The sequence below is a fragment of the Periophthalmus magnuspinnatus genome, chromosome 17 (genome assembly GCF_009829125.3).
Source record: "Periophthalmus magnuspinnatus isolate fPerMag1 chromosome 17, fPerMag1.2.pri, whole genome shotgun sequence".
Classification (NCBI taxonomy): domain Eukaryota; kingdom Metazoa; phylum Chordata; class Actinopteri; order Gobiiformes; family Gobiidae; genus Periophthalmus; species Periophthalmus magnuspinnatus.
The window spans coordinates 23,649,402-23,668,743 of NC_047142.1; the positions used below are offsets into that span (position 1 = coordinate 23,649,402).

Consider the following 19,342-nt stretch of genomic DNA (forward strand, 5'->3'; position numbering starts at 1 on the left):
GCTTACCATCACCAAGTGTAGAAATGAATGAATAACTGTAGTGTAGCGCTTTGACAAGCCTGTAAGCCATTATTATTATTATTATAGTTAACTCCTCCCTTCCAGTAGATATGAGGCAGTGTCCACCAGCAATCTGACCAGAACTGAAGACGTCTCCTACAACTTTTTTGTCCGGTTGACAGATTTAACTTCTGGCTTTTACTAGACAACTCTAGTCTGTATTATGTCATAGGCTATGCGTCATATCTTTAGTTTGGCACCTTGCCAAGATCACTAATAATTCTGTTATTCCACCTAATTTGATTGCAAGTTAAGTGCATTTTTCACACAGTATCAAACTATTTTTATAATGAGATAAAACCAAGACAGAACATATTTAGACTCACCCACTGCACTTCTTCTTTGCAACTGATTCCATTATAGTCGCACAGTGCTGCATATGTCTCAGAGAAACCACCTAAAATAGAAGAGAAATGGCTCAATGTGAGGCCAATAATCACAATGTAATGCAATGAGGAAGGAGATACAGGCGAAGTGAAAGAAGGAAACTGCGGAAACGCTGCAAAAGAGACATAAAAGTCAGCAGAGATGAGAGGAGGACTGAAGGAGGCTGAGACCCGTAAATACGGAGGTGGAGAAAGTATTGCATCATAAAGTAGTTGCTCCACTAGATTAATCGAATTACACGCACAAAGGAGAGTGTAACTTTATAACTTTGGGCTCCTGACCCAGAAAATAACAAGGTAAAAGATGTTAGTGTTAGTCAGAAAAGGTTGGACTAAAAAAAAATATTAGTTCTATTGTAAAAATGTGTAGGTGTGTGCAAAGAACAGGCAGCGTGTGACTCACCACAGGTTTTCTGAGGGTCCAGCGACGACTCCGAATTTGGAGAAAATTTCTGGTTTCCATCGAGCAGCTCTTCCTCCACTCGGCAAATAGGAGGACTGAAATGTAAAAGAAAGTTAATTGTATAGTGCCATTTTGAATTCTAGACCTAAGGTGTTTTTTTTAGAAAAGCTTACGCTAATGCTTTATCAATTGGTGTTACAATGATAAAAATCTAGGACCACTGCCATAGAGATTGACAAAAATAATAAATTACTATATCTTTTAAATGGCAAAAAGTATGTAAATGTTGTATATAAGAGGAAGCTAAAACCTGTGAATAGAGTTTAATTCACAGGAGAAAATAAAACCCCCTCAAGGTCGTGGCTAAGTGTAAGGAATAAATGCTTCTCTTTCTCACAAATCTCTGTAGAGTCAGATAAGCTGAAAGTAACTAAAGCCAATATGTTTTAACTGTCTGGATTAAAGGAATTCATCAAAACTAATGAACAATCTTTGTTATTTTGTAAAAGAAAATGCAAACTGTATGTTCAAAATTATTAAATGTGGTTGCCAAGGTGATATATACTTGCAAACATCCATGTATTTATTCAGCCCTCTGTTGATGAGTCCTAACAGTGTTGAGTGGATCCATATCCCAGTTTAAAAAAGCCACAAACCCATTAAAAAAAGTAGCTGTACTGAATCTCTACACTACTCTCAGATCGATTTACTGAGAAATATCAATTTGATAGACAGATAAACATGTTTTTGCTCCTAGTCAAAATGTATGGACTTTATAATAAAGATCCCAACAAGCAAAAGTGAGGCTTTTTCAACTCTGTGAAGGGAAAAAGACTAATTATCCAAAACATGTGCAAACAAAACAAAACACAACCCCTGGTACATTTTTAACAACAACATTATACAATAGTCAAAAGCTCAACCAAGTCAATTTAGCAAAATATAGAACTATACATCTTTTTTTCCTTTATTTTTATTGATTTTTTTAGAAAGCATTTCAAAGCACACAAATAACAACAATATAAATCTAAACCAAACAACAAAAGACCTATACATCTTAAAATGAACAACTGCTATATTCCATACTGAGCGCCTGTAACTGTACTAAACAGTGATTGTACCTGCGTGGGCTTTTTGATGAGATTACACAACTACACCACGTCTACGCTCCTTAATCTCATTTGACAACATCAGAGTCAACACCTATCTTGACCCAAATCCTCAACTTATCAAGGCATCTTCATCTGGCCCTCAAGCACCAGCAGCCCTGTGTTCATGCTATCGAGATGTTATCAACAATACGTAGTTCAATAAAGCAGTTATATGAGGCCATGCAATCCAATGTCCCTCTCACTGTTGGACGATCCCTCCTTTTCTCCTTAAATGTTCTTTCTCAAAGCAATCATCTGCCATGGCTCTAATGGAACTGAGCCATTTGGAAATATGATAGAGTGTGGAGATAGCTGTGTCCCGGTCAATACCTGGAGCAGAGTCAAACCTCTTCCTCTTAGAAAATGTACACGAGGCCAAGAGAGGAGGCACGTGCATTGGACGCTTTTATCTGGCAAATAGGTACATGACACAGGGGTACAAGTGGCTGCTAGGGATGGATTTTACCTTTGAGATTAGATCAAGTGTTTTTCTGAGATATTTTTGTCTTTCATTTTTATGAAGGGGTGCATTTCCTCTTTTTTATTTTAAGAAATAAAGCCGAATCCATAACCAGATTTGACAACTATAATCAGAAATAACTATATCTAACATACATAACATTTGTGTTTTATACTCGGGCATACAGTAATAGGATGGCAAAAAAAATAAATGTCTTTTTCTTATTTTTTTCCTCATACTGAAAGATCACAATGTGCAATTAAATTTTATACAGTGGTATTAGACAAATAAAATGGCTTTCAAGCATTTTAATCATCAGAACAGAAAAATCTGATATCTCTTATGGAACTCAAACCTCCAGACAGGGGGTTGGACCTCTTGGTTAAAAAGACCAAATAATTGACAATTACAAATGACTAAAGGTCAATTTCCATTTAAATTCTATGTATTGTTCTGAAATGGTTGTTCATATTTTCTAACCAGGCTCTGACGTCACTTACACGTATAGCCAGATGCTGCTAAACCTATTTATCATGTGAGTTATTCAGAGAGCATTGCTAATTCTCCCCATAAACTGTATAATGCAGCATTTGTTTCTTACCTCCAGCCTCTCACTCTCTCCACTCTGCTCAAATAAGCTGCTTCAAAACTACAACACGATGCCTCAAGGTAAAAACCACCTACTCACCTTGTGTAGCAAGACTGATTTAAACACAGTGGTTATTTGCTCAACACACAAATAAGACCATATGGAAATGATATATATCCTTTTATACGTGCGCTTTGATGTTCATACGCATCCCTGCTCTGAACATGTATACATTAAATAGTAACAATAAGCTATGTCTTTGCATTGCTACTTACGCATAGATTGAGTTGTTGAAGACTCGGGACAGGGCAAAATTAATGTGGCTGACCATGTGGTCCAGCTGGTCCTGTGACTGCAGTCTCAAAGAGTAGGTCGTCTTGTCTGTGTCGATTACAACCTGAACATATGACAGCATGCCATGTGTAAATGTACTGCAGAGTTAACTTTTTAAGAGTAAAAGATTAAAAATTGTATCAACCTGGTGTTCTGGATATGTGTTCATTGCCCGGATTTCTAAGAAGTTGAAAGTAACCTCCAGCTGTAAAGAAGTCAAATCTAAGTAAATGCATTGTTCTTGTAATTCAAATCACAATTTCAAAAGCCTTGTATGTATAAAAAATGTATATACTAAGGATTTCCCACATTATCAACATCTGAGTTTTCTTATTTTGTGAAAGATAACCAGCTCTTTTATTCCACAAAAAAGTTGAGATAAAGCCAACCAAAGCCAGCTATCAGTTCAATTAACAATTTGCAGTTTGCAATTGTAATAACGCTCAACATAACACATTACACTATGCAGTATTTCAGAATACAGTTTTGTATTCAGAGTTGCATAAAAGTTATTGCACCTCAAAGCAATTTGTCTAAACAGTAATCCAGCCTCATTAACATAATAATACAGTATATTCAAAGTTGTTTTTTGGAGTCAGATTTCAATGCTAAAATGAGAATAATAATTCAAACTGTATCAGTTTCATAACACAATTTTTGCGCTCATTTAGACTCTCATCCAAAGTGTTCAGATCATTGCTTACATTATCCATCATCATTATCCTGCCTCCTTTTTGCTCATAAGCTACATCCTTCTGTCACTTTGCTGCTGAATTACCCTGAGATCAAAACAGGAACTAAAAGAGCCATAAAACTCCTTGGAGAGCTGAGGAACATTTACCTTGGTGGGCACTTTGACAGTGAAGAGATACAGTCGCCATGTAGCCAGAACCTGCGGCAAAAAACACATTCATTTAGTGTCAAAAAGCAGGAAATACGAAATGCAAATTGGAGCAAAAAATAGCACACTGCACAAATACCCGGTAAAAAGAGCAAATCATCTCAGCGTGTTGGTTCTAAAGCTTCGTACGCTAAGCGCTTCACACATTAATCGGCTAATGAGGTTAGCATGTGTGTGAAGAAAACTGTACGCAAGATTGTGTGACATCTGACAAATATACTGGGCGATGTTTGATAGTACAGATATTTTGGGAACTGGACATACTCTACAAGTGTATGAATGTAGAAAAATATGTGAAATAGTAAAAGGACAAGAAAAGGAACCCAAAGACACTGGCAGTGGCAAGTGTGAATGGAATGCCAAGATCTGAACTTGAGTATCTTCCTCAGTATAAAATGTGTAACTTTCACATACAAAAAATCTATTTTAAAACTGATTATTTGCTCTGCATCTCAAAATGAACTTCTTTAAAACACTGCCGAATACAAACATTGTTTTTTTAAAAGGCAATAAATAAAAGTCTACGTTTTCCATGGATGCTCGCCCATCATTAATCTCTCTATTGAGACAAAGCTGCCACATCGACTGTCTGTCCCCTGAAGATGAATTATTAGATGCTTTACATGTGAACTTGAACAAAACTCAGTGAGAGAGAATGAGCAACAATAACACAAAGATGTAAACTGCCAAGAATAAATTTACAAGTGTACAGAACAGCCCGAGCGATGGAAACAGTGAATATCTCTGCTAGTGCCTATGCAATTAATCCCATTCATAATTCACTAAGCTGCAATTAGCATACTGGCTACATACAAAGTGCATCTGTTCACCTTCTATAGCTTTTGTCTAGATGTTGGACACACTCTCCCATTTGCTCTTTCTCTGCCCTCCCGCTTAAACCCTATTCCTGGATTGTCCATAATTCTTCCCAGCTTCTCTCCATCATTCCAGATACCCTGCTTTCATCTCCATGGAAATCTGCTCATTTTCCTCCATCTTCTACCCCTAATCCTCCAATCTCTTCCATCGGGCCAGTGTGTCACGTTGGGTCCTGCCTGCTTTTGGTAACACCTCCACTGACACTGGTGTTGCCCTCACACCCTCCTCTCCTCCACCACTTCCTCCCAACTCCCCTGTCTCCTTTCCCATTGCAGTTTTTCTATTCTTTTTCTGCTCTGTCGCTTTCAATTCCTCAAGGTCTCTCCGCGCTGAATGGCTAATGGCGCCCCGCTGAGTGGCAGAGACGGGAAGAAAGAAGACGAGACGCACAAAGAAGACGGATGGTGATGGAGAGAGGGAGACAGAGAAGGCGAGGACAGCAAAGATTTCCCTCCCGATAATAAAGTCTTCAGATTCCTTTACGCCATACTACGCTGACTGCAAGCGAAGTTGACCGCACACATCAGGCGTATGTCCTGGAGTTTCTTAACAGGCCACAAATGAGACAAAGAGGACCACAGTGCTGGGAATTACAATCACATTAATACAACGCACTCAGCCGCTGGGAGCTTGTGAACAGTGATTATTGCTTAAATTAGGAGGCTTATGTCACTGTCAGTGGTTTGTAGTTTATTTCTTACAATGTTAACAAGATAACTCAAAAAAAGAGGTTTCGGGAGAGGCTAAAGAGTGTACTGTAGGGTTGTAATTGACAAAAGAAATTAATTCTCGACCAAAGGCATGACCTGTACATCAATTCATAGAGCAAAGGGGGGCACAGCTAGGCCAGTTAAGATAATTACTATACCAGCATGTACTTTTCTTTGTACAAGTAGAGAACCATTTGTAGTATAAGACTTGAGCTGTAGACAGACATATTCACTCTAAAACCTTTGTCCAGTTGACCGGAATTTAATTTAATTTTTTTTCTTTTTTTTCTCAGCCACAGTGATAAAATTAATGTTTTTACAGAATATGCAGATCTTTGTACACCCTTTTACTATTGGGAGTTAATAGGGCTTTGCCGCTTTATGCATAAAGTGTATTCCTTGAACAATGAAGCAGGTCCTGGCAACATTGTCAATGCACAATTTCAAAAGATATTGCTTGGAAAGGTTATTTTAAGTCAAATCAAGTATGAAAACTTTTGTTATATAATGTCAGACTTGTGGAGTTTGAGGCAGAAGAAAGAAAAATGTTTGAAAAAGTTCATATCAGTTCGTTTGTAACCTGTCTGAAAGTCTCGTCATGTAAAAGATTATCAATAATTCAAAGCCCCAGTCCGTTTGATCTTCTGCTAGAGGCCTGTGCATTAGGTTTCCACTGGTTTAAGATAGCATCTACAAGCTATAGAGATATCATTAGACATTATCAATAACACAGACACTAATGTACTTCCAAGTTCAGAATGTTACAAGGAAATTGTAGTGTGAAACTGTGGAAACTGGTACAACATGAATGTTAACTTACTAAACCTTACTACACTTTTTAAATGATCAATTCTTAAATTAAAAAAATAGTTTGTTCAAAGTCATTGTAAAAGGATTTTGCTTCATTGTAACTGGAAATTCCACATTGAGTAGAACATGTTTAGGCTACTGTGTGGCTAAACCACAGTCTGTATAAAGAAGTGGACTGAGTGAGTGTGACGTTACCCATAGTGTTTGGCTCCAGTCAAATGAAGCTCCTCCAGGCTAGGAGTTATGTTGCGACTTTGGAGCCAAGTTCCATATTTGGGATTTCAACCACGGATATTATAGCAACCAAAGAGCCAATCCGGAGCAAAGCTGTTGAACATAACGCCCCTTCCTGCCGACATCACTGGTTTGGCAGGAGCCAGGCGCTTAGGAAAGCTGTCAGTCAAACCTGTTCCTAACGCTAGCAGGAGTGACCTCGGGGAAAGAAAGGCAGCTGATTTGTGTATTATTAATGTTCATCTCTTCAGTTACAGACACAATAGCGAAATTGAAATACCCAAATCACGTGGAGCAGGTCAATACAAACATTTTAAGACCAGATAGTCTTTTACAGAGAGAACAGCAACAGTTTTCTAAAAGTCAGTTGATGGAGCCGAAACCACAGCCCATGATCGCTTTCTATCTGGAACGAGGCAGCTAGCATGTTAGCTATGTCTATTTATACATAGGGTCTATGGGCTAAACCAACATTAGGACAAATCAGTTTAAACAATTACAGTGTATTTCAGCGTAGTGGACTGGAACACGATCCATAGGTGAAATTATGTGTCCATAATAATAGCCATTCACTGGATTATACAATTTTTTTGTTGTCTTGACAACAGAGCTGCTACAAACATAGAACATTGCATCACTGTGAACTATATTGCAATAAATAAGACAATACTAGGCCAACAGATTCAAGTAGATCCCGAAGTACCCAATGAGAACCTATATTGGGAAGACAAATGTTTTTTGTATTTTTGTTTTATCTCTAGTGTATAAATTGTATGCTCAGAGAAACCAAGAAACAAAAACAAGCCCCCTGATATGAGATTAAATGAGAACATATGGCTGTGCATTGCATTTAAAGAACAGTAATTACAAGATAACAACTAATACTGTGCTAAATAAAAGCTTTCTCTTGGCAACATTCCAGTAAAAATATCACCATAAAGAGCTAAATAGTCCACAGAACTCAGGGCCAAGGACTCTCTTTTCTGTCATCTTCAAAGGGTATGGACTATGCAGCATGTAACGGTCAGACACAGGACCAGGTGATGTGATGGGGAGGTGCCCTTGCTTCCTTCAATGGCACTGTGTCAGAAACAGGAGAGTTCAAAGCCCTGCGCAGACCTTGGGAGGCTGTGAGGGGCACGGGGAGACACAGGGGTAGACAGGGTGTACTGTGCAGCAGCTTGAACACAAATAATGCATTTCTATGTGTGAGTGTGGTGGTAGAGGGCAACAGCTTATATTAATCATAAGCTGTCAGGCAGCGGGGGCACTTCAAACAAGACAGCAAAAATGAAGACACCATATTGTGATTTTATTACTTAATCAATAAAGTAACAACACAGAAAGCAAATAAAATCCAGCAATGCAACTCCTAACTCTTCCCTGAAATAATTGGCTTGTCAGAATGAATGCCCAGCAAACGGCCTTCACTGTTAAGTTCTGATTACTGTTGTGTAATCCGTGTTTAGTCTTTGTTAAGTTTTATTAACGGTGCCAGAGTTGTGCCTTAATGTCACATTATGAAACTTTTTTACCAGAATTAGTATTGTTCCATCTGTTGTGTATTGAATGACAAGTCAATATAGTATTTACCATGACATGCCTATTGAAAACATGTATTCTTACTGTGAGTGGGCTCTCCTCTCCCCAGATCTGACCTTTGGTGGCATCACCGGCTTGGTTTTTAATGCCATTTTGTGGAACATTAAGAATATTTCCATGGAGACTAGAAAAGTTATCATAGTGCACTTTTAAAATATAACACATTCATAGGGCGGTTTATAAACTCTACATCCCTTCAGTATAATGAGCAGAACTGTGGATTTTGGACAGACCCTTCTCTTCTTCTTGTACTCATTAGCACGCACACGCAGTCTCGCATGATTTACACTAACTTAGTAATCTGTCTTTAAAATAGAATCCAAAAAGTGCATCTCCGGCTGCTGCAAGCATAAGTGAGAGGGGCCAAAGCACATATGCCCCAAGGACCTGTTTTAAAAGTGGTCTGAAAATGAATGAATGAAATAAAAAGAGGGAAAAAGAGAGAGAGAGAGAGAGAGAGAGAGAGAGGGAGAGATGGTGCACTTACAGCCAAAAACGATGCAGCCAAATGAGGGGAAGAAATGCCAAACTTAAAAACACATCTTGTTATAAAATTCTGTTAAATCAGAGTCCACAGCCACTAAATCAAAAAGATTGCAAGGATGCTGTACAAAATGCTAAAAAGAAAGAGGGAGAGGGGGGCAAGCGATATGAGGGAGATAATAGGGAAAGAGAGAGAGGTCTCAGGGTCGTTTAGGACATGTGACAGAGAGAAGAGGCTGCAAAGTGGTAGGCAGTGTGCAATTTACTGAGAGCTAAAAAGGCGTCAATAAATGATCAAAACAAATGATGAGAGTGACAAGCCAAAACTGCAAGGAGAGGTTACAATAGGATACATTGGAAAAAGAAATGAATGAAAAGATAGACCAAAAAGGCACCAGGGCGTATTGGCAGATTTGAAAGGCACCTCATTCACCAGTATTTCTCGTAGGGCACTTAGAAGGTCAGCAGCCACACTTTACACAGTCTGCTATGGGCAAACGAGGGAATCAAAGAAAGACCCATCCTAATTAAAGCACAAACCGCTATCCCGACTCAAAAGCAGAAAGTGAGCAAAGATATGACTGCACGGAGAAGGACATGAGAGGAAGCCACGGCAGATGCGGTGGCAGTGCTAACCATTCCACCAGAGAATGATGAAGAGTGTGGAGAGAGTGATGAAGAGTGTGGGTGTACAATACTGAATGATGCAGCAGCCTCCAGTCCTCTGCAAACGCTTTGTACTTTACTTTATTTTACTGTCACAGCTGGACTCTTTTACTGTGCCATGTGAGGTATTTCCTACTAATTTTCTCATAATACTATAATACTATCTCTGCAGCAATATATGAGTTATGTATAGTCAGTTTTAAACCATATAAAAGTGTGCCGCATAGATCATTTTAATAATTAATTTTAGACAATAACAACTGATTCTGATACAAAGGTCTGATACCACAATCAATCAATAAAAACACTTCTTATTATTTACACAATAGAATGTCATTTTCAATGTTAAATAGTAGGTAAGCTCATGGGCGTATACTAGTCTATGTGGTCTCATACTTCTTCTGATACTAGTGCAAGATCATTCTAAAGCTATTCAGGAAAGGTTTATTTTTGTCCTGTGAATGTGACTTTAGTATGGATATTTGCTCAAAACAGTACCTAGTTTCAATACTACTTTTAGTATGAGCTAGTATCTGATTTTTGATACTTCTGACAACCCTCAATTGTACAAAATATTTTTAAAAGACTGAAATTTTACTTGTTATTCAGCATTTCATAAATTTCTGTTAGCTCACTCTCCTTCTCTACCTGGCTCGTGGAAGGTTCAGAAAGTGAATATTGTCTGAACTTTTAAAATAAAATCCATACAGTTAAGCTGAAAGGCTTAGCACAAAAACCAGCTTTGCAAGAGGATAGACAATTTCTTTCAGCTCCAAGTAAAACGTATTAGTCTGCTGCAGTCAAGTGCCCACTGTCCACAGCCAATTACAAGACACAATGGAAAACGAAACTAAATAAAAGTGAATAGGCACGATAAAACAATGCACTAAAAATACTACTGAAATATGCCTATGGGCCTGAGGTATGGCTGAGGCTACCAGTTTCTTGGCCATATATCATAAAGATGCTAATTATAGATAATCCATATTCATACTTGCACACTTGCACAGAGCATGCCCAGAATCAAAACCAGATCCCAGTAGTAATGTCCAACCCCACACACTACATTGAGAGTCCACTACAGACGCACTGAAAATCAAGTGTCCAAGTGTCCAAGCGCACTCAGCTCTGTCAACCACTGGCAGCCTCTAATAGACCCATTATTAGGTATAGGACCGAGAAGTGCAGAGTCAACAAAGGGGAAAACGCAGCCAATGATCAGGTTAAGTAAGTGGCCTAAGACAAGAGCCAAGCAGCAACTGGGGCATCACAACAGCTCTCCTTCCTTCCCCCACCCGTACATCTCTTTCTTGCGTCTTTCCTCTAGTGGGGTGCCCTCCCTCTCCAAATGCACCCAACCCACCCACTCTCCACCCTCAGTCTTTGAAGACGGCTTTGTTTTGCGAGATGCGTCTAATCTTTAAATAGGGTGATCTAAGAATGGCTGTTGGGGCTGGTTTCTAACCAAGTGTCTTATGAGATATAGCCTCCCATCGTGTCAAACTGTACTGAAGTTGGTTTGTATACAGTGCATGCCTGCATATGAAAGTGTGTTGATGGTATCTACGCTGCCCCCGGTGGTGTTGGGATGTCATGCCGTGCTCTGTTTGTGTCTGTGCGAGTTGTGATGGGGGATTGTACCCTCTGCATGTGTCGCAGTGTGATGGCTGGTACAGTCATAGACACAGACAGCTGGATACTGGCATCTCCCAGGGCAAAAGGGCGGAGAGATAAGAAAGAGGAGGAAAGAGTATATATAAAGAAACTAAAAAAAGTATTGTTAAATAACGGCCATGTATTAAGTTGGTAAAGCAAGTGACACATATACGGAGCAATTAGGGTTGCAACGATTGTTTGTTCTATTTTGCCATATTTTATTTTGCATGTTTTTAGAGCCAGAAAAAAATACAGTTATTAAAATATGATTGTGATTATTTTAATAGTCGATTAGTCACAATTTTCCTATTAATTGTTGCAGCCCTAGGACCAATGATCAAATCTTGTGTGTTGTACTTCATTGCAGTTCAGTGATAGTGTTGTCCATTCCAGTCTAATGCAGTCCAGTCTGACAATGACTTTGTTGTAGGGAGTATTATACCTCAGATGACGCAGGATAACGAGGACTGAGCTGGTAGAGAGTGCCCTCAGCACAGCACAGAAATGGAACACCTCTCTAACACCTGTGTGCTACACTTGACTTTTATGGCCTTGAATTCTGGACTATCACTAAAGGCAATCCCATCTGAACTTACATCAAAGCTAAAATGTTACCAGTGGGTCCTGCACTGCATGTGTTACTAGTGAACTATATTGGAGTAGAGGTTAAATTATTACTAGGCTATTTTATATAGAGACTATTCATAGCATCATGGTTTCAGTAACATGATAAGGCTTTTACACTTTCAAATGATTTGGACAACCATACTTAACTTCAAACAATAACACAGAAAGATAGAAAGGATATTTAAGACAGAAAATCCAGAAATAATCCACTTTTAACTTTGCACAACATTATCCAACATCACTGAACCACTGTGAGAATCTAAAAAGACAACCTTCTTATCTTTTCACTGTCACATCAAACACATTTAACCATCAATAGAGTGAAAAGACTTTTGGAGCATGCCGACCTTGACAGCAGCACACATTAGAATTAGAATTATTTGGAACAATGAAAACCTATTTAGTACATTTAAAACTCTAATTTACAGCAAACATATAGTTGCATTACTTGAGATGGAAAGAGGAGCTCAAAACACATTAACAGGTTTAGTTTGGAGGGAAGGGCATTGGGGTGAAGGTGAGAGGCGACAGGGAAGTGATGATGGAGAGGAGAATAATTCAGATGGACAGATAAGTAGGAGGAACAAAGACCTCCAAAATAAGGGGGAGGGGTGCCAAACTGAAGTGTTGTCTTTTTAGGAAAGACGGAGAACAAAGACATGACGTAGGGATCTAACAAATGTAAAATATTCTCAATTATTGATACAAAATTTGTTTTAAAATATTATGAATTTGAACGTTATAGACATGTTCTATAAGGGCGAGAGAAAAAAATATCTTTTAAAACTAACCGTTAAAATAATAAAACCCATTCTTTGTGATATCCTGAGTGTCACGGCACTGGTTCCTTCTACCAAATATCAATATAATCATGTAATTCCAGGCAAAATGTGTATTTGATTCCAAAAGTCTCAAGTCTCAAACAGTATCCTCTAAACGGCGATATGAACCCAGACCTAAATTCATCATTTTTGAACACAACACTAAAAATCTTTATTGAGACCCACTTCGACCTCTTCACATCTCTGTAAAAGCTCTGCAGCCTTGTATATGGGAGGAGATGGCAGGATGGAGAATGGAGATAGGGCGACAAATGACTGATTAATAGCTCCGATTCGCTTATCTAGTACTTCTCGCATACTTCAGAGGAGGAAATGAGCTGGCTGTCGCATTTGGAAACCGATCGGCTGGTAATAGAGCTGACTAATTGACAATTTCTCCATAACAGCAGTGTCCCCATGCGCACGTAAGCTCCTTGAACACATCACAAGGCTGCCCACTCACCCTCTGGTGCCCCACTAAAGGCAGGTCTCTTCAAAAGGAATAGATGCAATAATAAAATGCCCCCAGTGTTGCATCATGGCGGGGCTAACATGCACATACAATCGCAGGCTAAAGTTGAGCCCAGGGCATTAAAGCCTTCCTGCCACATCTAATAAAGTCTTAGCTGGACACACTAGGCCATCGCACACTGTCCACTGCACACGGATCTACTCTACAACTGTCTTAAGCCTGATTTTCACCACGTGTGTCCAACAGATCCTTCTTATGGCGCCTTCAATTAGGGCAATGATTTCACCACCACCAAAACATAAACAAGACGACCTAGAGGCTGTAAGTAAGTTAATACTGTGTCAGGTAGACAGGTTTTTAAAATAGTATCGGACAGAATGGAGCTCTACCAAGGAACCTGGTAGAGCTGTATAAATTGGAAGTAAAAACATTTTTCAGTGATCAAATATACAGTAAATTAACTAGTTTATCTGTGTGATAGTAGTATTGTCTTAATAAATTCAAACTACAAATTATCATAGCACAATTATGATTAAAAACACATGTAGGTATAAAATAGAAAGTCATTTAATATTATCATGTAGCCAGCCTTATACTAGTTCAATTATAAACCATATAGACCAAGATCATTTTAAAAAAGGTCCAATATAGTTCTAATCATGTAATTATTTCAGGATAGATTCCTACTCAAATGAGTATCTAGTCTTCGCTACCAGTTTTAGCATCGATTAGAATGTGGGTAAAGATTTACCCTAGTGGACAGTCAATTACATTGGTCTGTCTCGTACTAAGCCATTCCTACATCACACATTTAACTACAGATAAATTATGAAATGTCACTAAAACAGTGCATCCTTCAGACGTATTTGATATGGTACAATGAAAGAACCGTGACTAAATAGTCTATGTGCAGTGGTATATTGTGCATCTCACCAGAATCCTGTCCTCCGACTTGCCGCTCCTCGTGTCCTGCTTGATGGCTCGCACAAATTTAATGGGTTGCTTGTCCAGCACCTTCCTGATGCTCTCTGGGAAGGGGAGAGTAAAAACACAAGATAAGGCAGAAAAACTAATTATATAATGAAAACACATAACAGAATGAAAACCCTGCCCTGGGATGCACTTAGATGCACTGTAAAAAGCTTTTATAGAGGGGGAATCCATAAACTTTAACATTGGCCACATTTGGCAAAGCAAAGGCGTAATAAAGTGAAGCGGGAGCATATGAAGAGTACAGTATGGGATATCTTTTTATTTGGCTTCTTCTCAGGTCACCACAGCAAATCATCTGCCTCCTTGTGAGCTGTGATTTGCATTTTGATTTGGCATTAAATTTATGACATAAGCCTTTCCACTAGCAAGCCTCTCAATAATCAGCTCAGGCACAAAGAATAAACACGCTATATTTTAGATAAGAGATAAGAGATAATTATGTGAATTTAGCCTACATGAATAATTTAGTCACAAAGAGTCACAAGTTTGACAAATCTGCACATTCCAGTAACATGTTGAAGATGTATGTAACTTTTCTGTTCCCCAGAATGGTATTAAACTTATCTATCTCCATGGAAACAAGCAGGTGATCCTACCATGCCAACTTAGAGGTCAGAGCTATGGAAAGGAGACCCTGCTCACAATAAGAATGCATGTTTTTATTTAATTTATGGGAAATATAACACCTATAGTTATGGCATAAATGGTACATAGACATGTTTTAACATCACAAAGGCATAAGATCATCATGGAGACAAGAAGGTGGTGTACCCCCAACCTGCAAAGTTACATGTCGTACCTTTAATGAATACCATAACATGAGAGGTGCATTAAATTTAGCAGTCTCGAAGTGGTTATCCTGCAAACATACATTTTATATAACAGAGACATTTCTAATACTTTTGCTTATCGTGGTGGTGGCTTATTTGACTTATATATAGGATGATACCACAGGGGTGAACAGTCAGAGCAACAAGCCCAAAACCTCAAACAAAAAGACACAAAAGCACATACAACAGAGTCTGGACAACCTCTAGCTGAAAAGGACTCATAACCGGGCTATTTTTAGACTGAGAAAGAGGCGGAGATGCAGCTCCTCTCATTTCAATGGGACCAGCCACAGGATCAGGGGCTGCAATCTTAGGGGCCCCACTTGAACTAGTGAACCAGTGAAACGAAGAGCAGGGGGTCTAAACCAATTAAAGAGCATACCACATTCCAACCTTCAAATACAATGTCAATGTTCAGCAATACTGCAAAACATTATGACAACTGGCATGTGAAGTCAGATCCTCCTTCTCTTGGGACCACACAGACATCTCACGGGACACGTTACCAGGGGAATTACGGCAAACAAAGACCGCAAATATGTCAGGAAAAATGGTGAGGCAAAAGGACAAGGGACACATTATGATGGCTAGATCACAGAGTAACTTTAACTGTACTGAATAGTGGTTTAATAAATGAACATGTAAGTTAAAGCTTGCTCCCAGAGCTGACAAATTTAAAAGATTTCTGAAATAATGGAACAGGAGCTATCAACTGTGTGTCTGAGTGTTAAGATACTTTTTTTTTTTTTTTTTATCTATTAGTGGTATAACAAACTGTCTGTAACTTATAAATGTTATTGTGATTTTTTTCTATATATAACTCTAAACCTTCTACCTGTAAAAGTAGTTTTCCTGTAAGTTTTTAAATGCAGATAGAGAAGTGAATTAGTTACAGAACATGCACAAGTAATGACTGCTCTGTGTGGGAATATGAGAGACTTGGCATCAGTTTGTCTCATATGGCTCTGTGTAAAAGCAGATGTCTTTGCACATAACATTACAACCACTTGATCTGTTGGCAACATGCAAAATTATAAATAGGTTATTGTGGCATATGTCTAGGGACCACCAGTCTAAAAAAATGCACTCTAGGACATCAACAGATGGAGATGCTCTACATGTCATGCTGATTCACTATGCCTCATCATGTCCCATCCCTTTCAAAATCATGCACAAACGCTTTCACATGTACCGACCAAAGAAAGTTGACTCTCACGCAAGCAGGTCTGGGGGGGTGAATAGTTAGGAGAAGTGGTAGCTACACACCTCTAAAAGGATCAAGACAAACAAAAAGCTGTTGAGGTTAATCTGGGTAAGAACTTGACCTTGGCATCTCATCTCAAAGGGGTCACCGGTAGCACGAGAGGTCATCAACAACATCAAATAGCTTATTTCCAGCCCGATTCAATCTCAAATCCCACATTGCATTTTTTGACAGTTTGATGGATCTTCTCACTTTCCTTTTCTCAAAATGCCCCCCCTCCTCCTCGGTCCCACTTGATCCCCACTGGTGCAAGAGTGGCAGGTGTGTTAATGGTCTAAGGCTTCTGGTTGTTATCGCAGGGTCAGACAGACGGAGACCTGGCAAAGATGAGCGGCTGTGTAAAGGGATTTAACTGCTTCAAGATCATTTAGTAACCACGTATCGAGCAGGCTACATTTCTCCAACACCAACTTGGTTTCTATGAGAGTGTCCAACCAGATCCCACGCATCTCCTACGCAATCATACAAAGAAATCTGGTAATGAACGGGCTCACTGCGAAGCCACACCACACAGGCACTTGAAATAACTCTGCTTATAGGGTTCTTATAGGAGATCCATTAGAAAGTCAACGCGCTCTGAAATCGATGAACTTACAATGCGCGCTTTGTTGGCTGTCAATTTTATGCGTGTAGCCTGAGGGAAATTGCTCCTTCATTTGGCAATCATTTCAAAGCCGATACAAGTAAATTGACACATGCTTTCAACGACACGCTCCACTTTGCTAAGAGATGTTAACTAGGGCGGGCTTTACGCGCACTTCCGCCAAACTCAAGCCGAAGTTTACCTGTGATTTCACGGCTGACGCTGGCAAACCCCGCTGCCGTCGGTGTTGAGTCCTTTGAGGCCATGGTGCGCTGCGCTTCACCAGCCTCGCCTCTCGGTCCAATACTAGTTATGTTTTTCTTTTGAGTGTCCTTTTTAGATCCGTGCGTTTTTCTTTTTTTTTCTCCCTTCTGTCTCCGCTCTGAACGCCCGCAGGTGCAGCAACAGCCGCTAAGCAAAGTGATGAGAAGCGACGCACAGCACCCCAGGACACTCAGAGGCAGAGAAGAGAGGGAGAGGAGAGAGAGAGAGAGGAGCGGTGATACAGAGGAGGAGGAGGAGGGGGGGTGGAGGGAGGGTTATCACTGGATGTGCATTAATATTTAAAAAAAATGATTAGTATGCAATCTGCATCTTTTGAAATTTAATGTGCGCAATGGCGTCCCCCTCCCCAATTATATGGCACAGGCAATACAAATTTAAACCATAGCCAACTGGACAACAATAGGCTTTACAGCAGACAAATACAGCAGCTATAGGCCAGTCGTAAGTAGGCTAATGTGTTTGCCAAAGTCATTTTTTTCCCACAGTTTTGCCAGTTAGTGATTTGTTTGACTGGACAGAAATGGTTTAAGTTCCAAGCGTCTATTTGCAGTGCGCACTTACTTACCCTTTGTGTTTGCTACCTGACCACCTGCTATCCTGATTCTGCTCCACTTTTTGACAGCCAAAGATAATATGTTCTAATAAGAGCTGCACAACAGTTCAGCTGGTGTGGTGATCATAATAAATATCAAATGTCTTGGCCATTGTTTTCTAGCCTGGTGTGCACATTTTAACATAGGTCTTTATCATAAAAATGAAGAGCATGCACCTCATAGGCTATTGTTTATGCCTTTAATTAATTTGTAGCTGTCAGGGTCATATTGTATCCCTTTAAAACCTACACATCCCTTTAAATATGACAAATGAACCCATGTGGAGTAGAATGGTGTGTCTGTGAGCACCTGAACTTGGGAACAAGTCTCTGGTGTCTCTGTGGCCCCGGGGGGAGTCCTAAGGCCGTGGAACAAAAGTGCAGTGTGTGCTCTATGCATGCACCATCCTTATGTCATTTTGTGCATGAGAAAGAGAGACCTTTGTTCCACTGTCTCCCAGATACTTCACTGATAAAAGAAAAGCCCAGTGGGGGGTTTTATGCTATGGGAGGGCAGGCGGAGGCGGTGACAGAGACAGGCAGAGCGCAAAGGGCCAAGAAAGGAGTTTATACAGCAGAGGTTCATACATTGTAACTTCTATTATACTGGCTCACTTTTTTTTACAACATCCTGCTGAATGTATGGAAAAATGTTTGCAGAATATAGCTGTTAATTACAATGCAACACAGTAAATTGCTTTAATTTTCAGATTTTTTTGGACACTAAGTACAATGTAACAGACTGTGTAAGAACCTGTAATAATCTTGTTCTCTTGCACTAAAATGTTAAAGTTAGGGATTCGGGATGTCTGCGGCAAGTTGTTACACAGTTTGGTACATTGAATTAGTACAATAAATAAGATATCACTTCTCAACACTTCTCAAACATCAAACTTTTCACACCAGCTGGCACTAATTTGTGGAAAAGGCACATCATTATATGTAAATTCTGCAATAATAAAACACAGGCCACAATTAGAAGTTACAGTAAACCATACTTCCACATCTGAACCTTCATATAAATGGTTCAAATCTGTTCTGTCATGTAGCATTAATCCTTAAAATTGATCATCTAAAACACCAGCTCTAACAAAGCTCTGAACCAGGATATGAACTCAACTAGTCTGGTCTGCAAAAATGTGCGTATGCAGAGTGCCCCCAGTATACAGTGTGCAGTCTGTACTTGTACCACAGTTTGAGACCCACTGACAAACCTAAAGCAACTGATTATATCCAGCTTTGTACGGGTTAAAACTCAGAGCTTTTCAAAGATGCACTTGAAAGATTGCCACATTATTTATTCATCAATGCAGCTTCTTGTGGATAAGAAGGATTCTGAATAAGGCCTCAATCACTTGCCGGGATTATTTTACATAAGAACGGTTGAGTAAGACAATGTATTTTAACTCACAAGTATTTCTTATGTTTAAATGCAGCCAGTTTACGCACAATGGAGGAAAAGCCTTATTTATGGGTGATATTGTTGTGATGCCAGTACTGAAGTGGCTTGGCAGACAACAACTATGTGTGACAAAACAACAGCTGTGGCGTG

The 19,342-nt window shown here is 39.4% G+C and overlaps 1 protein-coding gene across 1 annotated transcript in view; it reads right to left on the bottom strand.

The window, feature by feature from the left end:
• carmil3 (capping protein regulator and myosin 1 linker 3) overlaps positions 1–17,351 on the bottom strand; it is a 63,449-nt gene extending 46,098 nt beyond the window's left edge. The window contains exons 1-7 of the mRNA XM_055228598.1: positions 17,116–17,351; positions 14,177–14,271; positions 4,224–4,274; positions 3,528–3,587; positions 3,325–3,446; positions 850–944; positions 387–457 (exon numbers count right to left, since the gene is read on the bottom strand). Of these exons, the coding sequence (XP_055084573.1) occupies positions 387–457; positions 850–944; positions 3,325–3,446; positions 3,528–3,587; positions 4,224–4,274; positions 14,177–14,271; positions 17,116–17,179 (558 nt within the window). The 5' untranslated portion in view covers positions 17,180–17,351. The remainder of the gene's footprint in view (positions 1–386; positions 458–849; positions 945–3,324; positions 3,447–3,527; positions 3,588–4,223; positions 4,275–14,176; positions 14,272–17,115) is intronic.
• Between the last annotated feature and the right edge of the window lie 1,991 nt (positions 17,352–19,342).